This window comes from Tenrec ecaudatus, chromosome 1 (genome assembly GCF_050624435.1).
Source record: "Tenrec ecaudatus isolate mTenEca1 chromosome 1, mTenEca1.hap1, whole genome shotgun sequence".
In the NCBI taxonomy this organism is placed as follows: Eukaryota; Metazoa; Chordata; class Mammalia; order Afrosoricida; family Tenrecidae; genus Tenrec; species Tenrec ecaudatus.
The window spans coordinates 179,942,221-179,956,169 of record NC_134530.1 but is presented as its reverse complement, the minus strand read 5'-3'; the positions used below and the strand labels follow the sequence as shown (position 1 = coordinate 179,956,169).

General features: G+C 42.2%; 1 protein-coding gene across 1 annotated transcript in view; it reads left to right on the top strand.

Moving 5' to 3' along the window:
• ADCY10 (adenylate cyclase 10) overlaps positions 1-13,949 on the top strand; it is a 108,360-nt gene that overhangs the window by 23,441 nt on the left and 70,970 nt on the right. Inside the window, exons 9-11 of the mRNA XM_075540467.1 lie at positions 712-830; positions 9,181-9,257; positions 10,599-10,788. Coding sequence (XP_075396582.1) covers positions 712-830; positions 9,181-9,257; positions 10,599-10,788 — 386 coding nt within the window. The remainder of the gene's footprint in view (positions 1-711; positions 831-9,180; positions 9,258-10,598; positions 10,789-13,949) is intronic.

Sequence of the window (13,949 nt, the reverse complement as noted above, 5' to 3'; positions counted from 1 at the left end):
CATCCATTTACATTTTGAGTTGTTATTAAGTCAATTTAGACTCATGAGAGCCAAAGTGTATCAGAGGAGAACCATGCTCCATAGAATCTTCAATGAATGACTCTTGGAAGGAAATAGATTACCTTTCTTCTGAGGCATCTCAGGGTCCTCAAAGCCCAATCTTTTGGTTAACAGTCAAGTATGCAAACCAGTTTAACTCCATTATAACCTTAGTCCTTTTCTTAGCCAAAACGACTTCAGTATGTCTCTACGATATTCATTTCAGACTCAGAAATGGGATCACAGAGTGTAATTGACTTACCCAAGTTTACACAGTTGGGAAATGGCCCAAGAACACGGATTTTCTGATTCCAGAGCTGTGCCTATCGTCACGAACCAAGGCAGTGTCTTAGACTTACATTTTAAAAGCTCGAAACGTAAGACTGTGGCCTCGGGAGAAAGTAAACGGGAGAATAGACGCACAAATAGATCAATATCTCTCATTCTTATCTCTGAAAGAAAAACAAGCTCTTCTCAAGGGCTCTAGCATGACAGTTGATGATGTACTAAAAGTCTGTGGGTTTACTCAACGTTAAATAGATGTGAGAGAAATCATTATGACATCTGATCCCCAAAGTGAGAACTGCTACCAACACTTCACTGAGCCTTCTGGCCGATCGGGTTTCAAGCTTGCTATCTACCAGCGGTGTAAGCCGACTCTCTCCTTCACAGGGTTGCTCCTTCCTCTGTGTCTTTGGTTTCCCTGGAGAGAAGGCCCCTGATGAGATCACTCATGCTTTGGAAAGTGCTGTGGATATATTTGATTTCTGCTCTCAGATCCACAGAATCCAGTGAGTATTGACCCTGGTCACACCTGGGGGTCCCCAATTCCCAAGTAGGATATGAGGAGACAGGAGAAGGATCAAGAAGGTAAAGGATGGAGAAGACTATCCTTCACAGGAGGCTCTTCTGGCCTGGTTGTATTGTCCATCTAATGCACCCACGGAGTGGTCAGACCCCACTCCCAAGGCATTAAGATTCAGAGGGGGTGGTAAAGGCATACTAGAGAAAGGATACTTCCTAAAAAGTGGGTATGCTAAAGAACCTTACTGGATTATCTCCCAGTTATACTCTGACGCACTTCTTAATAGCGGTTGAACTCCAAAATCATGTTGGTGATCTGCTTTTTAATAACAGAGATAAAATGAGTGCTTGGGTAGGAAATGTATATATTGATTTAGCCTCAAGATGATCCACTCAAAACAAGAAGGTAAGGTTTACATCCTAACCTCATTTGCTTAACAACACAGTGAACTCAGACTTTCCCAAGGTGAGCACCCTAAAGACCTGGATTTATGCCTCTTATCCTCAATAGTGCTACCTCCTTGTCCTTCGGTCCTCTAGGACATGCAGCCATCCTAATATATTAGTAGTTAGACTTTGGTGCCACACGTATTATCTGGGTTACTTCTCCTCAGAAGAATGACTCTATTCTTTCTTGCAAGAGCAAAATAGTTAAATGGCTTACAACCACAGTCACGTCACATTAAAGTGTATTTGGGACCGTGAGGGGTTATTTCCCTGAAAAGTAGCTCAAATGAGCACTTAAAACAGCAGGAACATAGACTGAGTTATCATTTCCAAGAAGCTGATTCTGTGTCATAGGGTCCATTCTTAAACTGTCCCTTCTTCTCATCTTCATGCTATATATAATTTTCCGAGGCTAAATTTAGGGTCAGGGATTGAAATCCACCAGCCACTGTGCTGTCTGCTCCCATAAAGGTTTACAGCCTGGAAAACCCTGGAAAAGGTCACTTGAGTTGGACTCAAAATGAGAACAGCTGCAAACAAGAACTTGTTTCAACAATTGGAACTTGGAATGTATGGATCTAGGAAAATTGGAAGTAGTTAAGACATAAATGGAATGCATAAAGATCTAAATTCTAGGTGTTAGTGAGCTAAAATGAACTGGTATTGGCTATGCTGAATCAGAAAATCACATAGTTTACTATGCTGGGAATGGCATAATCAAGAGGAATGGCATTTCATTCATAATCAAAAAGAACATTTCAAGATCTATCTTGAAGTACAATGTTGTCTGTGATAGGGTAATGTCTATCCCCCTACGAGGAAATCCAATCAATACAACTATTCAAAATTATGCACCAACCACAAAAGCTAGTGATGAAAAACAATTAAAGAATTCCACCAATCAAAGAAAGTTGATGGTGCCCGGCTATCGAAAGAGATAGTGTCTGGGGTCTTAAAAGTTGGAAGATAAACAAGTGGCCATCTAGCTGAGAAGCAACAAAGTCCACATGGAAGAACACACCAGCCTGTGTGATTGCGTGGTCCCGAAGGGATCAGTTATCAGGCATCAAAGAACAAAAAATCTTATCATTGGCTGCACACCTCCATGATACGATCATAAAAGACAAACGGGTACATAAGTAAATGTGCCTGGCTATCGAAAGAGATAGCGTCTGGGGTCTTAAAGGCTTGAAGGTGAACAAGCGGCCATCTAGCTCAGAAGCAATAAAGCCCACATGGAAGAAGCACACCAGCTGGTGCGATCACAAGGTGCCAAAGGGACCAGGTATAAGGCATCATGCAAAAAAATATATATATAATTTATATAGTATATAAAAATTATATAATTTATATAATATACATAAATTACATTTTAATATATTATATAAATTATATGATATATATATATATATATATATATATATATATATATATATATATATATATATACCATAGTGAATGAAGGGGGAAGTGCAGAGTGGAGACCCAAGGCCCATTTGTCAGCCACTGGAGATCCCCTCATAGGGGGTTTAGGAGAGGAGATGGGTCAGTCAGGGTGCGATGTAGTACCAATGGAGAACACAGCTTTCCCCCAGATCCTGGATGCTTCCTCCCACCAACTACCATGATCTGAAATCTACCTTGCAGGACTGGATAGGGCACAGGTTGTACACTGGTACTTATGGGAGCTGGAGGCACAGGGAATCCAGCCCTATCCCTTCAGTCCTGATACCTTCAGGACCTGATACCTTCAGGACCAGGGGTGTGAGGGGTGATGCTGGGAGAGTGGAGGGTGAGTGGGTTGGAAAGGGGAAACTGATTACAAGGATCCACATGTGACCTCCTCCCTGGGAGATGGACGGCAGAGAAGGGGGCGAAAGGAGACTCCGGATAGGGCAAGATATGACAAAATAACAATCTATAAATTCTCAAGGGCTCATGAGGGGGGGTGTGGGGAGGGAGGGGAAAAAAAGAGGACCTGATGCAAAGGGCTTAAGTGGAGAGCAAATGCTTGGAAAATGATTAGGGCAAAGAATGTACAGATGTGCTTTATACAATTGATGTATGTATATGTATGGATTGTGATAAGAGTTGTATGAGCCCCTATTAAAATGTTAAAAATAAAAAAGAATTCCACCAATCATGGCCCTGCTTGATGCTCACCCTCATGAAGAGATCACTGAAGATACGTGTGATCTAACAAAGTATGATGAAGAAACTAGATAGTGCATATGTATCAGAAAGAATAGTATCTAAAGCAGTGGTCCTCAACCTGTGGGTCATGACCCCTTTGCCTGATTCTTAACAGTAGCAAAATTACAGTTATGAAGTAGCAATGAAAATAATTTTATGGTTGGTGGATCACCACAACATAAGGACTGTATTAAAGGGTTGCAGCATGAGGAAGGCGTTAAAGGCTTATTCGCAAGCAAGCACTTATCTAAGTGAGGCATCAACTAAGTCCACATGAAAGAAATGCACCAACCTGTGTGATCCAAGGATTGTAACTAATATAATCCAAACCTAAAGGAGGGAATGGTATCAGAACTTAAATGGTTTGCAGAAAGCTATGGATGGCCCTGGATTAAACCTCCAGTGAACCCTTTCCCACCATAGTTGAGGGATGTGAAGAAGCCCTGTTATCAGACAGAGAGCACTGTAAAGTCAATGATGGCTGATACAGTTAGGTCAAAATGTACTATCTTATCATTTGATTTCCCTTTGACCCTTTTTAAACCTGTTTCAGGTTTTTGTTTTGTTTTGTTTTTTAAAGTGAAGGAGATGCCCAGCTATCAAAAGATATAGTATCTGGGGTCTTAAAAGCTTGAAGTTAAACAAGTGGCTATCTAGTAGAGAAGCAACCAACATTAGAAGAAAGACCCCAAACAAACAAACAAACAAACAAACAAACAATCAAACATATTCTTGAGAATGAGGGGGACTGGAGCAGAGACCCAATACCCATCTGCAGACAATGGAACATTCCCTCACAGAAGGGTCACAAGGAAGGAATGGGTCAATCAGGGTGCAGTCTAGCACTGATGAAAGATACAATATTCTTTTGGTCCCTTGATGCTTCCTCACCCTCGGCTATCATGACCCCAGTCCTGCCCTTCACTGTGGGCTAGGCTGGAGCATGTACACAGGCACAGATAAGAGCTCACAACACATGGAATCCAGGTCAGATAAAACCCCCAGGAACAGAAATGGGAGTAGTGATACCAGGAGGGTAGGGGGAAGGTGGAGAGAAGAGGGGAGAAAGAGAGAACCAATCACAATAATTAACACACATAATCCCCCCACCCCTACCCAGGGAGATGAAGAACAGAAACTGTGGGGGAAGGGAGTCAGCGGTCAGTGTAAGATATGAAAATAATAATAATTTATAATTAATCAAAGGCTCACGAAGTTGGGAGTGGGGAAGAAGGGTATAAAGAGGAGCTGATGCCAAGGGCTCACATAGAAAGTAAATGTTTTGAAAATAATGATGGTAACATATGTAAAAATATGCTTAATAAAATTGATGTATGAATTGTTATAAGAGCTGTAAGAGCCCCCAATGAAATGATCTTTTTTTTTAAAAAAAAACGTGAAGGAGAAATACACGTGGACGAAGTCCCTGGTGAATCCCCTCTGATCATGGCTCAGGAAGGTGAATAGCCTTCCTATCATGCATTTGGAAAGTGGATTGTTGCAGATGCACTTAGGTTAAAATTTAGCACCCTATCACTTGATCTCTTACAACACATTTAAATTTGTTCTAGATATTTATAACTTATGCTTTTAAAAATTTAATTTAATGATTGAAGTTATCACCTGCTTTACTTTGTTATTGTTGTTAGTGTTTGTTTTTTAATGTTTTCCTGTGTATGAAATCCAGGATAGGAAAATCTAAAGAGAGAGTAACTGGATTAATGGATCCCTGGGGTATGGCAGGGTGGCTGGGTATAAATGGGGAACTAATAACAATGAGTATAAGAATGAAGAAAATGTTCTAAAACTGATTGTGGTCATGATTGTACAATACTTCTTGATGTGATTGAACTACTGAATTATATGATGTGTGAATTAAATGTTGATCAAATTATTGAAAAAACTTTATCAAGGTCTTCAGTCTGAAGTTGATTAGACATTCATCCTAGATGCACTGATAATTATTGGTCATTAGAATGCAAAAGTTGAAAATAAAGAAGGAGCCATAATTTGAAAACATGGTCTTAGTAAGATAAGCAAAGCTGGAGATTGTACGAAAGAACTTTCCAAGGATAACAATGACTTTTTCATCACAAATACCTTTTTCAACAACACGAAAGACACTGTGTAAGTGTACTTCTCCAGATGTAATACACAGAAGTCAAATTGACTGCATATGTGGGAAGAAATGATGAAGAAGGTCAATAGCAGCAGCTAAAACCAGGCCAGGGAGCCGACTGTGGAGCGTCAATGGCTCGTATGTGAGTTCAGAATACAGCCGAAGAAAATGAAAAGAAGTCCAAAAGAGCCAAAATACGACCCCGGGTCTGTCCCACCTGAATTTTAACACCTCACAAACAGATTTGATGTCTTGAACACTAATGACAGAAGACCTGATGAGCTGTGGAAGGACATCCAAATCATCATTCAGGAAGAAAGCAAAAGGTCGTTAAAAAGACAGGAAAGAAAGAAAAGAACAGAGTGGATGTCAGAAGAGGTTGAAAATTGGCTTTTAGTCATAGAGTAGCTAAGGTGAGTGGAAGAAATGAAGTCAAAGAACTAAACAGATCATTTCGAAGGGCAGCTTAGATAGGATCAGTAGTAGGGTAGCAGATGGACACTGGGCCTCCTCATGCATACTCCCCCAATACAATAGCACCTCGCCCAGCTAAACAGTCATTGCAGGATACCCACCTTCCCGACATGATCACTGAAGACAGACGTGTGTGTAAGCAAATGTGGTGAAGAAAACTGATGGTGCCGGCTATCAAAAAGATATAGCATCTGGGGTCTTAAAGGCTTGAAGGCAAATAAGCGGCCATCTAGCTCAGAAGCAACAAAGCCCACAGAGAAGAAGCACACGGCCTAAGCGAATACAAGGTGTTGAATGGACCATGTAGCAGATACAAAGGAACAAAAACAATCATTGTGTGATCACCTTCCTCACATAATCGCTGAAGACGAAAGTGTGCATAAGCAAGTGTGGTGAAGAAGGCTGATGGTGCCCGGCTACTGAGAGATATAGCGTCTGGGGACTTAAAGGCTTGAAAGCAAACAAGCGGCCATCTAGCCCAGAAGCAACCGAGCCCACACGGAAACAGCACACCAACATAGGTGACCGTGAAGGGCAGAGGAGACCAGGTCTCCAAAAACAAAGGTGGGGTGGTGGTGAGAATCACATCACCGTGAAAGAGGGGGAGTGCATGATGGGGACCTAATGCCCACCTGTAGACAGGTGGACACCCCTTCCAGAGGGGTAGTGAGGAGGAGATGGGCCACTCAGGGTTCAGTGTAGCAACAATGAAACTCAAAACCTTCCTCTAGTTCCTGAACGCTTCCTCCCCTCCCAATCATCATGAGCCCAATTCTACCTTGCCTTGCGGACCTGGTTATACCAGAGGATGTATAGCGGTGCAGTGGGGATCTGGAGGCACAGGGAATCTAGGACAGATGAACCCCTCAACACCAGCGGTGGGAGTGGCGACACCAGGAGGGAAGGGCGTGTAGAAAGGGAGAACCGATCTCGGAGATCTATGTGTAACCTCCTCTCTGGGAGATGGGCAATGGGGAGGCGGGGGAGGGGAGACGTCGGGGAGTGTAAGATAAGATATAATAATTATTTATAAACTATCAAGGGACCAGGGGTGAGATCTGGGAGGGAGGAGGACGGGGGGAAAAGAGGGAAACCGAGCTGATTCCAGGAACCCAAGTGGAAGGTGAATTATGAGAATGACGAGTGCAACGAATGTATAAGGGTGCTTTGCTCAATTGATGTATGTACAGATTGTGATAAGAGCCTTATGAGCCCCAATAAAAAGATTTAAAAAAAAGAAGACAAAGAAAAACATTATAATGAAACATGCCAAAACCCAGAGTTAGAAAATCAGAAAGAGCATGCTCAACATCTCTTAAACTGAAAGAACTCAAGAAAAAAAATTGCAGCCTCAAATTGCAATGTTGAAACATTCTATGGACAAAATATAAGCAACGTAGGAAACATCTAAAGAAGATGCAAGAATATACAGTTTCTTTTCCGAAGAGATTTAGTCATCATTGAATCATTTTAAGAGCTAGCGTATGAGCAAGAATCAACAGTACTAAAAAAAGTCCAAGCTGCACTGAGAGCATTAGCCAAACGCGAGGCTCTAGGAATTGAAGGGAGTACCAACTGTGACGTTTCAATAAACTGATGAAGCACTGGAAGCGCTCTTTGTCGATGCCAGGAAATGTGGAAGATGGCAAAGGTGACCCAACAGTTTGTGAAAACGATAAAGCAGTACTATTGCTATCACATCAGCAAAACTTTGCTGAAGATCATTCAACAATGGTTGCAGCAGTATATTGACAGGGAGCTGCCAGAGATTCAGGTTGGATTCAGGAGAGGATGTGGAATAAGGGATATACTGCTGATGTCAGATGGATCTTGATTGAATGCAAAAAATATCAGAAAGCTGTTTTATTGTGTTTTGTTTAGCTGTGTGGATCATAACAAACTGTGGATCACCTTGAGAGGAATGGGAATTCCAGAACACTTCATTGTGCTCATGGGGTACCTGGACATGGACCAAGAGGTGCAGCAGAGCTGTATCCTCTTACCATACATTTTCAATCTGTATGCTGGGAAAATCATCAGAGAAGCTAGATTATATGAAGAAGAATGAGACATCAGGATTGGAGGAAGGCTGATTAACGATGTGCAATATGTAGATGACGCAGCCTTGCTTCCTGAAAGTGAGGACAACTTGAAGTAGCTGATGAATAGCGATTGCAGCCTTCAGGGTGGATTACAACTCAATATAAAAAGATCAAAGTATTCACAACTATATCAATAGGTAACATCATATTAGGAAAAATATTGAAGTTGTCAAAGATTGCCTCTTGTTTGAAACCACAGTCAATGCTCAGGCAAGCAGCAGCCGAGAGATTAAATGAAGCCTTGCTTTAGGTAAATCTGCACAAGACCTCTCTAAAGTGTTGTAATACAAGGATATTATTTTGAGGATTAAGATGTATCTGACCCAAACCACAGTATTTCCTATCACTTCACATGCATATGAAAATTGGGCTTTAAATAAGGAAGGCTGAGAAAGAAGCATTTGAATTATGCAGCTGCCAAAGGATGTTGAAAATACCATGGACTGCCCCCCCCCCTCAAAAAAAACAACAACAAAAAAAAAAAACAAATCCCAAACATCTGTCATAGAAGTTCAGCCAGAATACTCCTTAGGGGTAAGGATGGTGAGAGCTTGTCTTACATATTTTGGACATGTTGTCAGGAGAGACCAGTCCCTGGAGAAGGACATCATGCTTGACAAAGTGGGAGGGAAGTGACAAAGAGGAAGTATCTCAAGGGGATGGGTTGACAGAGTGGCTGTGACAATGGGCGCAAACAGAGCAGCGGCTGTGAGCAGGGCGCAGGACCGGGCAATGGTTAGTTCGGTACTACATGGGGTTGACATGAGTCGGAGTCCACTGGACAGCACCGAACAACAACACCATGAGTTGGAATCAACTTGATGGGAGTGGTTTTGGGTTTTGGTTTGGGCACCTTCCAAGAGTAAAGAATTATTTACTGAAAAATGCTTCCCCCCCCCCTTCCGACCTTACTCACATTGTTACACCCACCCTTTCCCCCTCTCTCTGTGCTCATTATCTTCATCCTTTCCCCACGACTCTCCTGTTTCTCTTTGGTGCCAGGAATGTGTCCATCGGGGTTGCCAGTGGGATTGTCTTCTGTGGAATTGTCGGACACTCTGTGAGACACGAATACACAGGTGTGTTGAGCTACTTGACTTCGGCTTTTCTCTCAACAAACAGCACCCCACCGCTGGGCGCTGTGGCAGGAAGTGCCAAGATGAGTAAGATAAGGCTATATGCTCAGCAAGTTTGCAATCTTTCCGATTCAACCACGCCGTGCAGTTTGGCCCAGTCACAGCTCAGTGCGAGTGAAGGCTTCATTTCTGGGGACAGGCACAGATGTAAAACTGTCATTATTGGAGGGAAGCAGCAGTAAACTATATGCTGGGGAAGAAGGGGCCCCAATGATTTACTGTTCACATAAGACTATTACCACTGCTAATTCTTAGAATACATGATGTCAGATTCTCAGAAGTTTTAATATTGACATTATGAAAAATAATACTAATATAAAACAGAAGAACAACTAACTGCTATCTCAATATTTCACTGTTTTTACTATTGGTTCCTCTTCAATCCTATTAGGGATTAAGATATCTTGACATAACACATCTAAAAGTATCACTATCCTGAGATTGTTATGTCTCAAATGATGCTACATCTGAGATTTTTCTTCAAAATTCACACAGTGTTGGGAGTGTGTGAGGATGAGGCTGTGCCTCACTTGGGAGTTAGTACCCCAAGATGAAGTTTATACTTCTGCACCTTGAAGCAGAAGACCAGCTGCACCTCATCTGTGAGACCTCAGACCTTGGCCAGTTCACCTATGGGACCCTCTGTATATTCAGGACCCTTCTATTGTTGAATAAATCACCTCCTTGGCCTCCCAGTTGAAGTGGAAACTGGTGGCATAGTGGTTATGAGTTGGGCTGCTAACTACAAGATCAGCAGTTCAAAACCACCAGCTGCTCCGAGGGAGAAAGAAGAGGCTTTCTACTCCTATATAGAGTTATAGTCTCAGAAACCCACAGGAAAGTCCTATTCCAATCTGTGGGGTGGCTGTGAGTCAGTACTGACTTGATGGCCATGAGTTTGGTTTAACGGGAGCCTTGGTGGTATAGTGGTTATAAGTTGGGCTGTGATCTGCATGGTTGGCTGTTTGAAACCACCAACAGCTCCTCAGGACAAGACTGGGCATCTACTCCTCTAAACAGTTAACAGTCTCAGAGACCCACAGTGGGTTCTCTATGAGTCAGCATTGACTAATGGCAATGAGGGTTTTTTTTTTTTTTTGAGAATGGAGTCAACTGAATATTTTATAACCCTTGGCTGAATGTGGGTAGTTGAAGACTAGACACGTGTGTTATTCATGAGAAGTAAAGAGAGTAAAGGGGTAAAATGCCATGTGGGGACAGCCTGTCTCATGTTGCATTCAGCTCACTGGCTGTTTTCTCTCTGTTCTTGTCTTCCTGTTACAGTCATTGGCCAAAAGGTCAACATAGCCGCCAGAATGATGATGTATTATCCAGGAATGGTAACCTGTGATTCTGTTACCTACAGTAGCAGCAACCTACCAGCCTACTTTTTTAAAGAGCTTCCAAAGAAAGTTATGAAAGGCGTTGCAGATTCTGGACCAGTCTATCAGTGTTTGGGCCTTAATGAGAAAGTGTGAGTGTGGTGCATTAACTTTGCGATTTCTTTAATAAAGATGAAATGGGAGAATGATAGTAAAGCATTTGGTTCACCCAATTCAGACTGGAAGCCAATTCTTGATATTTAAATCTCTTTTCCTCCCTCAGACTACGATTTTAATTTCAAAACTTTTCATTACCCTCAGTGCTGAGAATGATTCTGCAAAGTTATGCAAGCAAAATAGAGAATCTGTCCCCTTGCCCCCACTTTGTTTATCTAGTTAGACCCAATCACGAACCATGAAATACTTACCAGTCAAGCCAGCTGTTTGCCCACAGGATTGGTAGGGATAAAGGTGAACAGGATATTGTACCTGCTCTGTGTCCTTGGTGTGATGCATTCCCAAAGTTCCCAGGGCTATGGGCATACCTTGGACATTTGTCACTGTCTTCTAGTCATCTTCATGATAATGTATTAACTCCGTGCAATGGCAGACAATGCAACCTTCTGGGATGCCGATGCGGATTGGCCTCACCCTCCCCCCACCCCACCTCCAGCCCCCAAGGAAAACCATAGTCAGGATCTATTCTTCTGTTAGGCTTTCTCTGAAACTACTCTGTCCCAGCTCAGACAGTTTATCTCTTTCCTCTTCTACTTAACTCTATAGAATATGCCTCTATTAGAGCACTATCACCCGATTATATCATAATTATTGACTTGAAAAACTTTTCACTTAATGCACTGAGTTCCTTGAAGATTCATACTATTTCTTGTTCATCCTTACACACACACACAACATTTGACACATATTAGACACACAAGAATGATGAATAAACAAATGAATTAACTTGAAAGTAGAAAGACATTATTCTTTAATCATCAAGCTAGACTCTTGGCTTGCAAGAGTCAGACAATAGAAGGTGGCTGTGGTTAATTCAAGAAGTCTCTATTGTTATTCATCCCTGTATTCCTAGAGCTTAGAAAATTGTACTTGGTTGAAGGAAGTCACCACTAAATGTTATTAGAATAAATGAATAATAATCATTTGAGTGAACACTTACTGTTAGACACTTTGTCTCAAAATATGTAACTTACTCTTAATTATCAACTTGATGAGCTAGAAACTATGCTCATCATTTTATAGATTTAATCATCTCAAGACCCAGTTATCTTCTGCTTCAATTTTTTTCTTAAAGCAACATGTTTTCAGTAATGAAGGCACTTTTAATAAAATAGAAAAATGTTATTGAAGTAATATGGATTTTGATATAATTAGCAAGAAATGTATGTTCCCAGAAGGGTTCTGGTGCTGGGGTTGGTAATATGCGATGAGGACTGTTTTTTCCTATTCCTGCAGTTATACAAGCCCCCCACCAGATGACTGTATGCACTAAAAGTGGGATAGCAGCTTCCCACTAAATCCCAGAGGCATAAAACATAGGTGGTCACTATACGTACCATGGTCACCAAAGGTTTACAAGCTGAGGCTTGGAGATGTAAGTTGTCTGTACTCCTCATAAGCACTGGAGTCAGGTTTCAAAGTGCCATAGTTATGCTGAATTATAACAACTACAAAATCTTTGTGGTGTATGACAAACATTAACTGGTGTCATGAATATGTAGGGAATCATCTGACTTTGTCTGCATTTGGCTGATCTTGGCTGGGATCATCCATGTGTCATGGGGTTGTTAGCGTGACTTCAGTTATAGGGTAGCCTCACTTGGAATAACTGAAGCAGTTCAGCTGACACGATCAGCTTAGCCTGGCCCTCCTCCAGCCAGCTGGCCCAGGCATGTTGGCCTGGCAGAATCTGGAGAGTAAGAGAGGGGGCAAGCCCCACTACTCACCCACTGTCTTTCAAGCCTTGTCATGTGTTGCCGCACCCCCTTGGCTGAAGTAATTCACAAGTGGGAGGGCAGGGCATAGTTACATAATAAGGAAATAGATACAAGTCGGGGTGAAAAACTGGAGCCGTTCATGTATTCAACACAGAACCAACACTGTTCAATCCCAGCGTCTGCATTCTGGTGTCTCCAACCATCTCTGCAGATACCAGAGTAGAAATGCACATACAATCATGAGCGAAGTCTGCTTCCTGTTCTGAAAGTGCACATTCTCATGGGAAAGACCAACCTCCACAAAATTATATACTCAGTATTACACGAGAGACCTCAGTACCTCAATAGGTGCTACACAGAGGCTTAAGAAAATTGTGTGGACGTGTAGAACAAGAAAGGGTCCCTGGTGCCGCAGTGTTTGACATTTGGTTGCTCATCAGAAGGAAGCCCATTGGAGCGCATCCAAGTGCACCCTGGGAGAGGGATGTGGCAGTCTAGCTCTGTAGGGATGCGTAGCTTTGGAAACCCGCTGCAGGCAGTGCTGCTCTGTTCTCTAAGACCTTTTTGAATCAAAATTAATTGGACAGTAATGGGTCTGGTTTGGGTTTACAGAGAAGAGAAAAATTCATTCTGACTAAAATGATCCTGTGAGAGCTAATGTTATATAGTGGACACGTTGAGCTCCTGACCCGGTGGTGTCTTGTGTCACCACGAATCGTGGATCTGGGGCAAGTTAACCTGTGCCTCAATTTCTTAATTTGGACATCAAGATAATAGTACCTTCTTCAGAGGGGTTTTTGGTCTGCATTTAAGAAAATGATACATATAGACGCTTGTAATTGTGCCAGATATGTAGCATCTGAATCTACCTATGGATTACAAAGGTGAACTATTATTGTTTGAGCAATTGGTAGAATGTTTCCAAGGTAGAATGCTTCCTGCACCACACCGAAGTCTGTCTGTTCTCCCTTGGAAGGGGCTAGTCCTACCAATGTAGACTCAAAGCAAAACAAAACAAAAATCAACCCAAACTCACTGCCATTGAGTCAATGCTGACTCCTAGTGATCCCATGTGGGTTGCTGAGATGTTAACGGGAGTAAAAAGGCCAGGTCTTTTATAGAGCTGCTAGTGTTTTCGAACTGCTGATCATGGGGAGCGTAGCCCAACCCACAACCACTATGCCACCAGGGCTCCTATGCAGGATAAGCAACCATTTATTGAATAATGTGCCTGGCCCTGTGGTAAGGGCTGCAGCACAGGTTGTTTGAATTCTCTATTGTCAAGTAACAACCTTGCCTCCTCTTTCTCTTGAGATCTCAATCTGTGAGTCAGGGGACACGCTTGTTAGAGAGCAAAG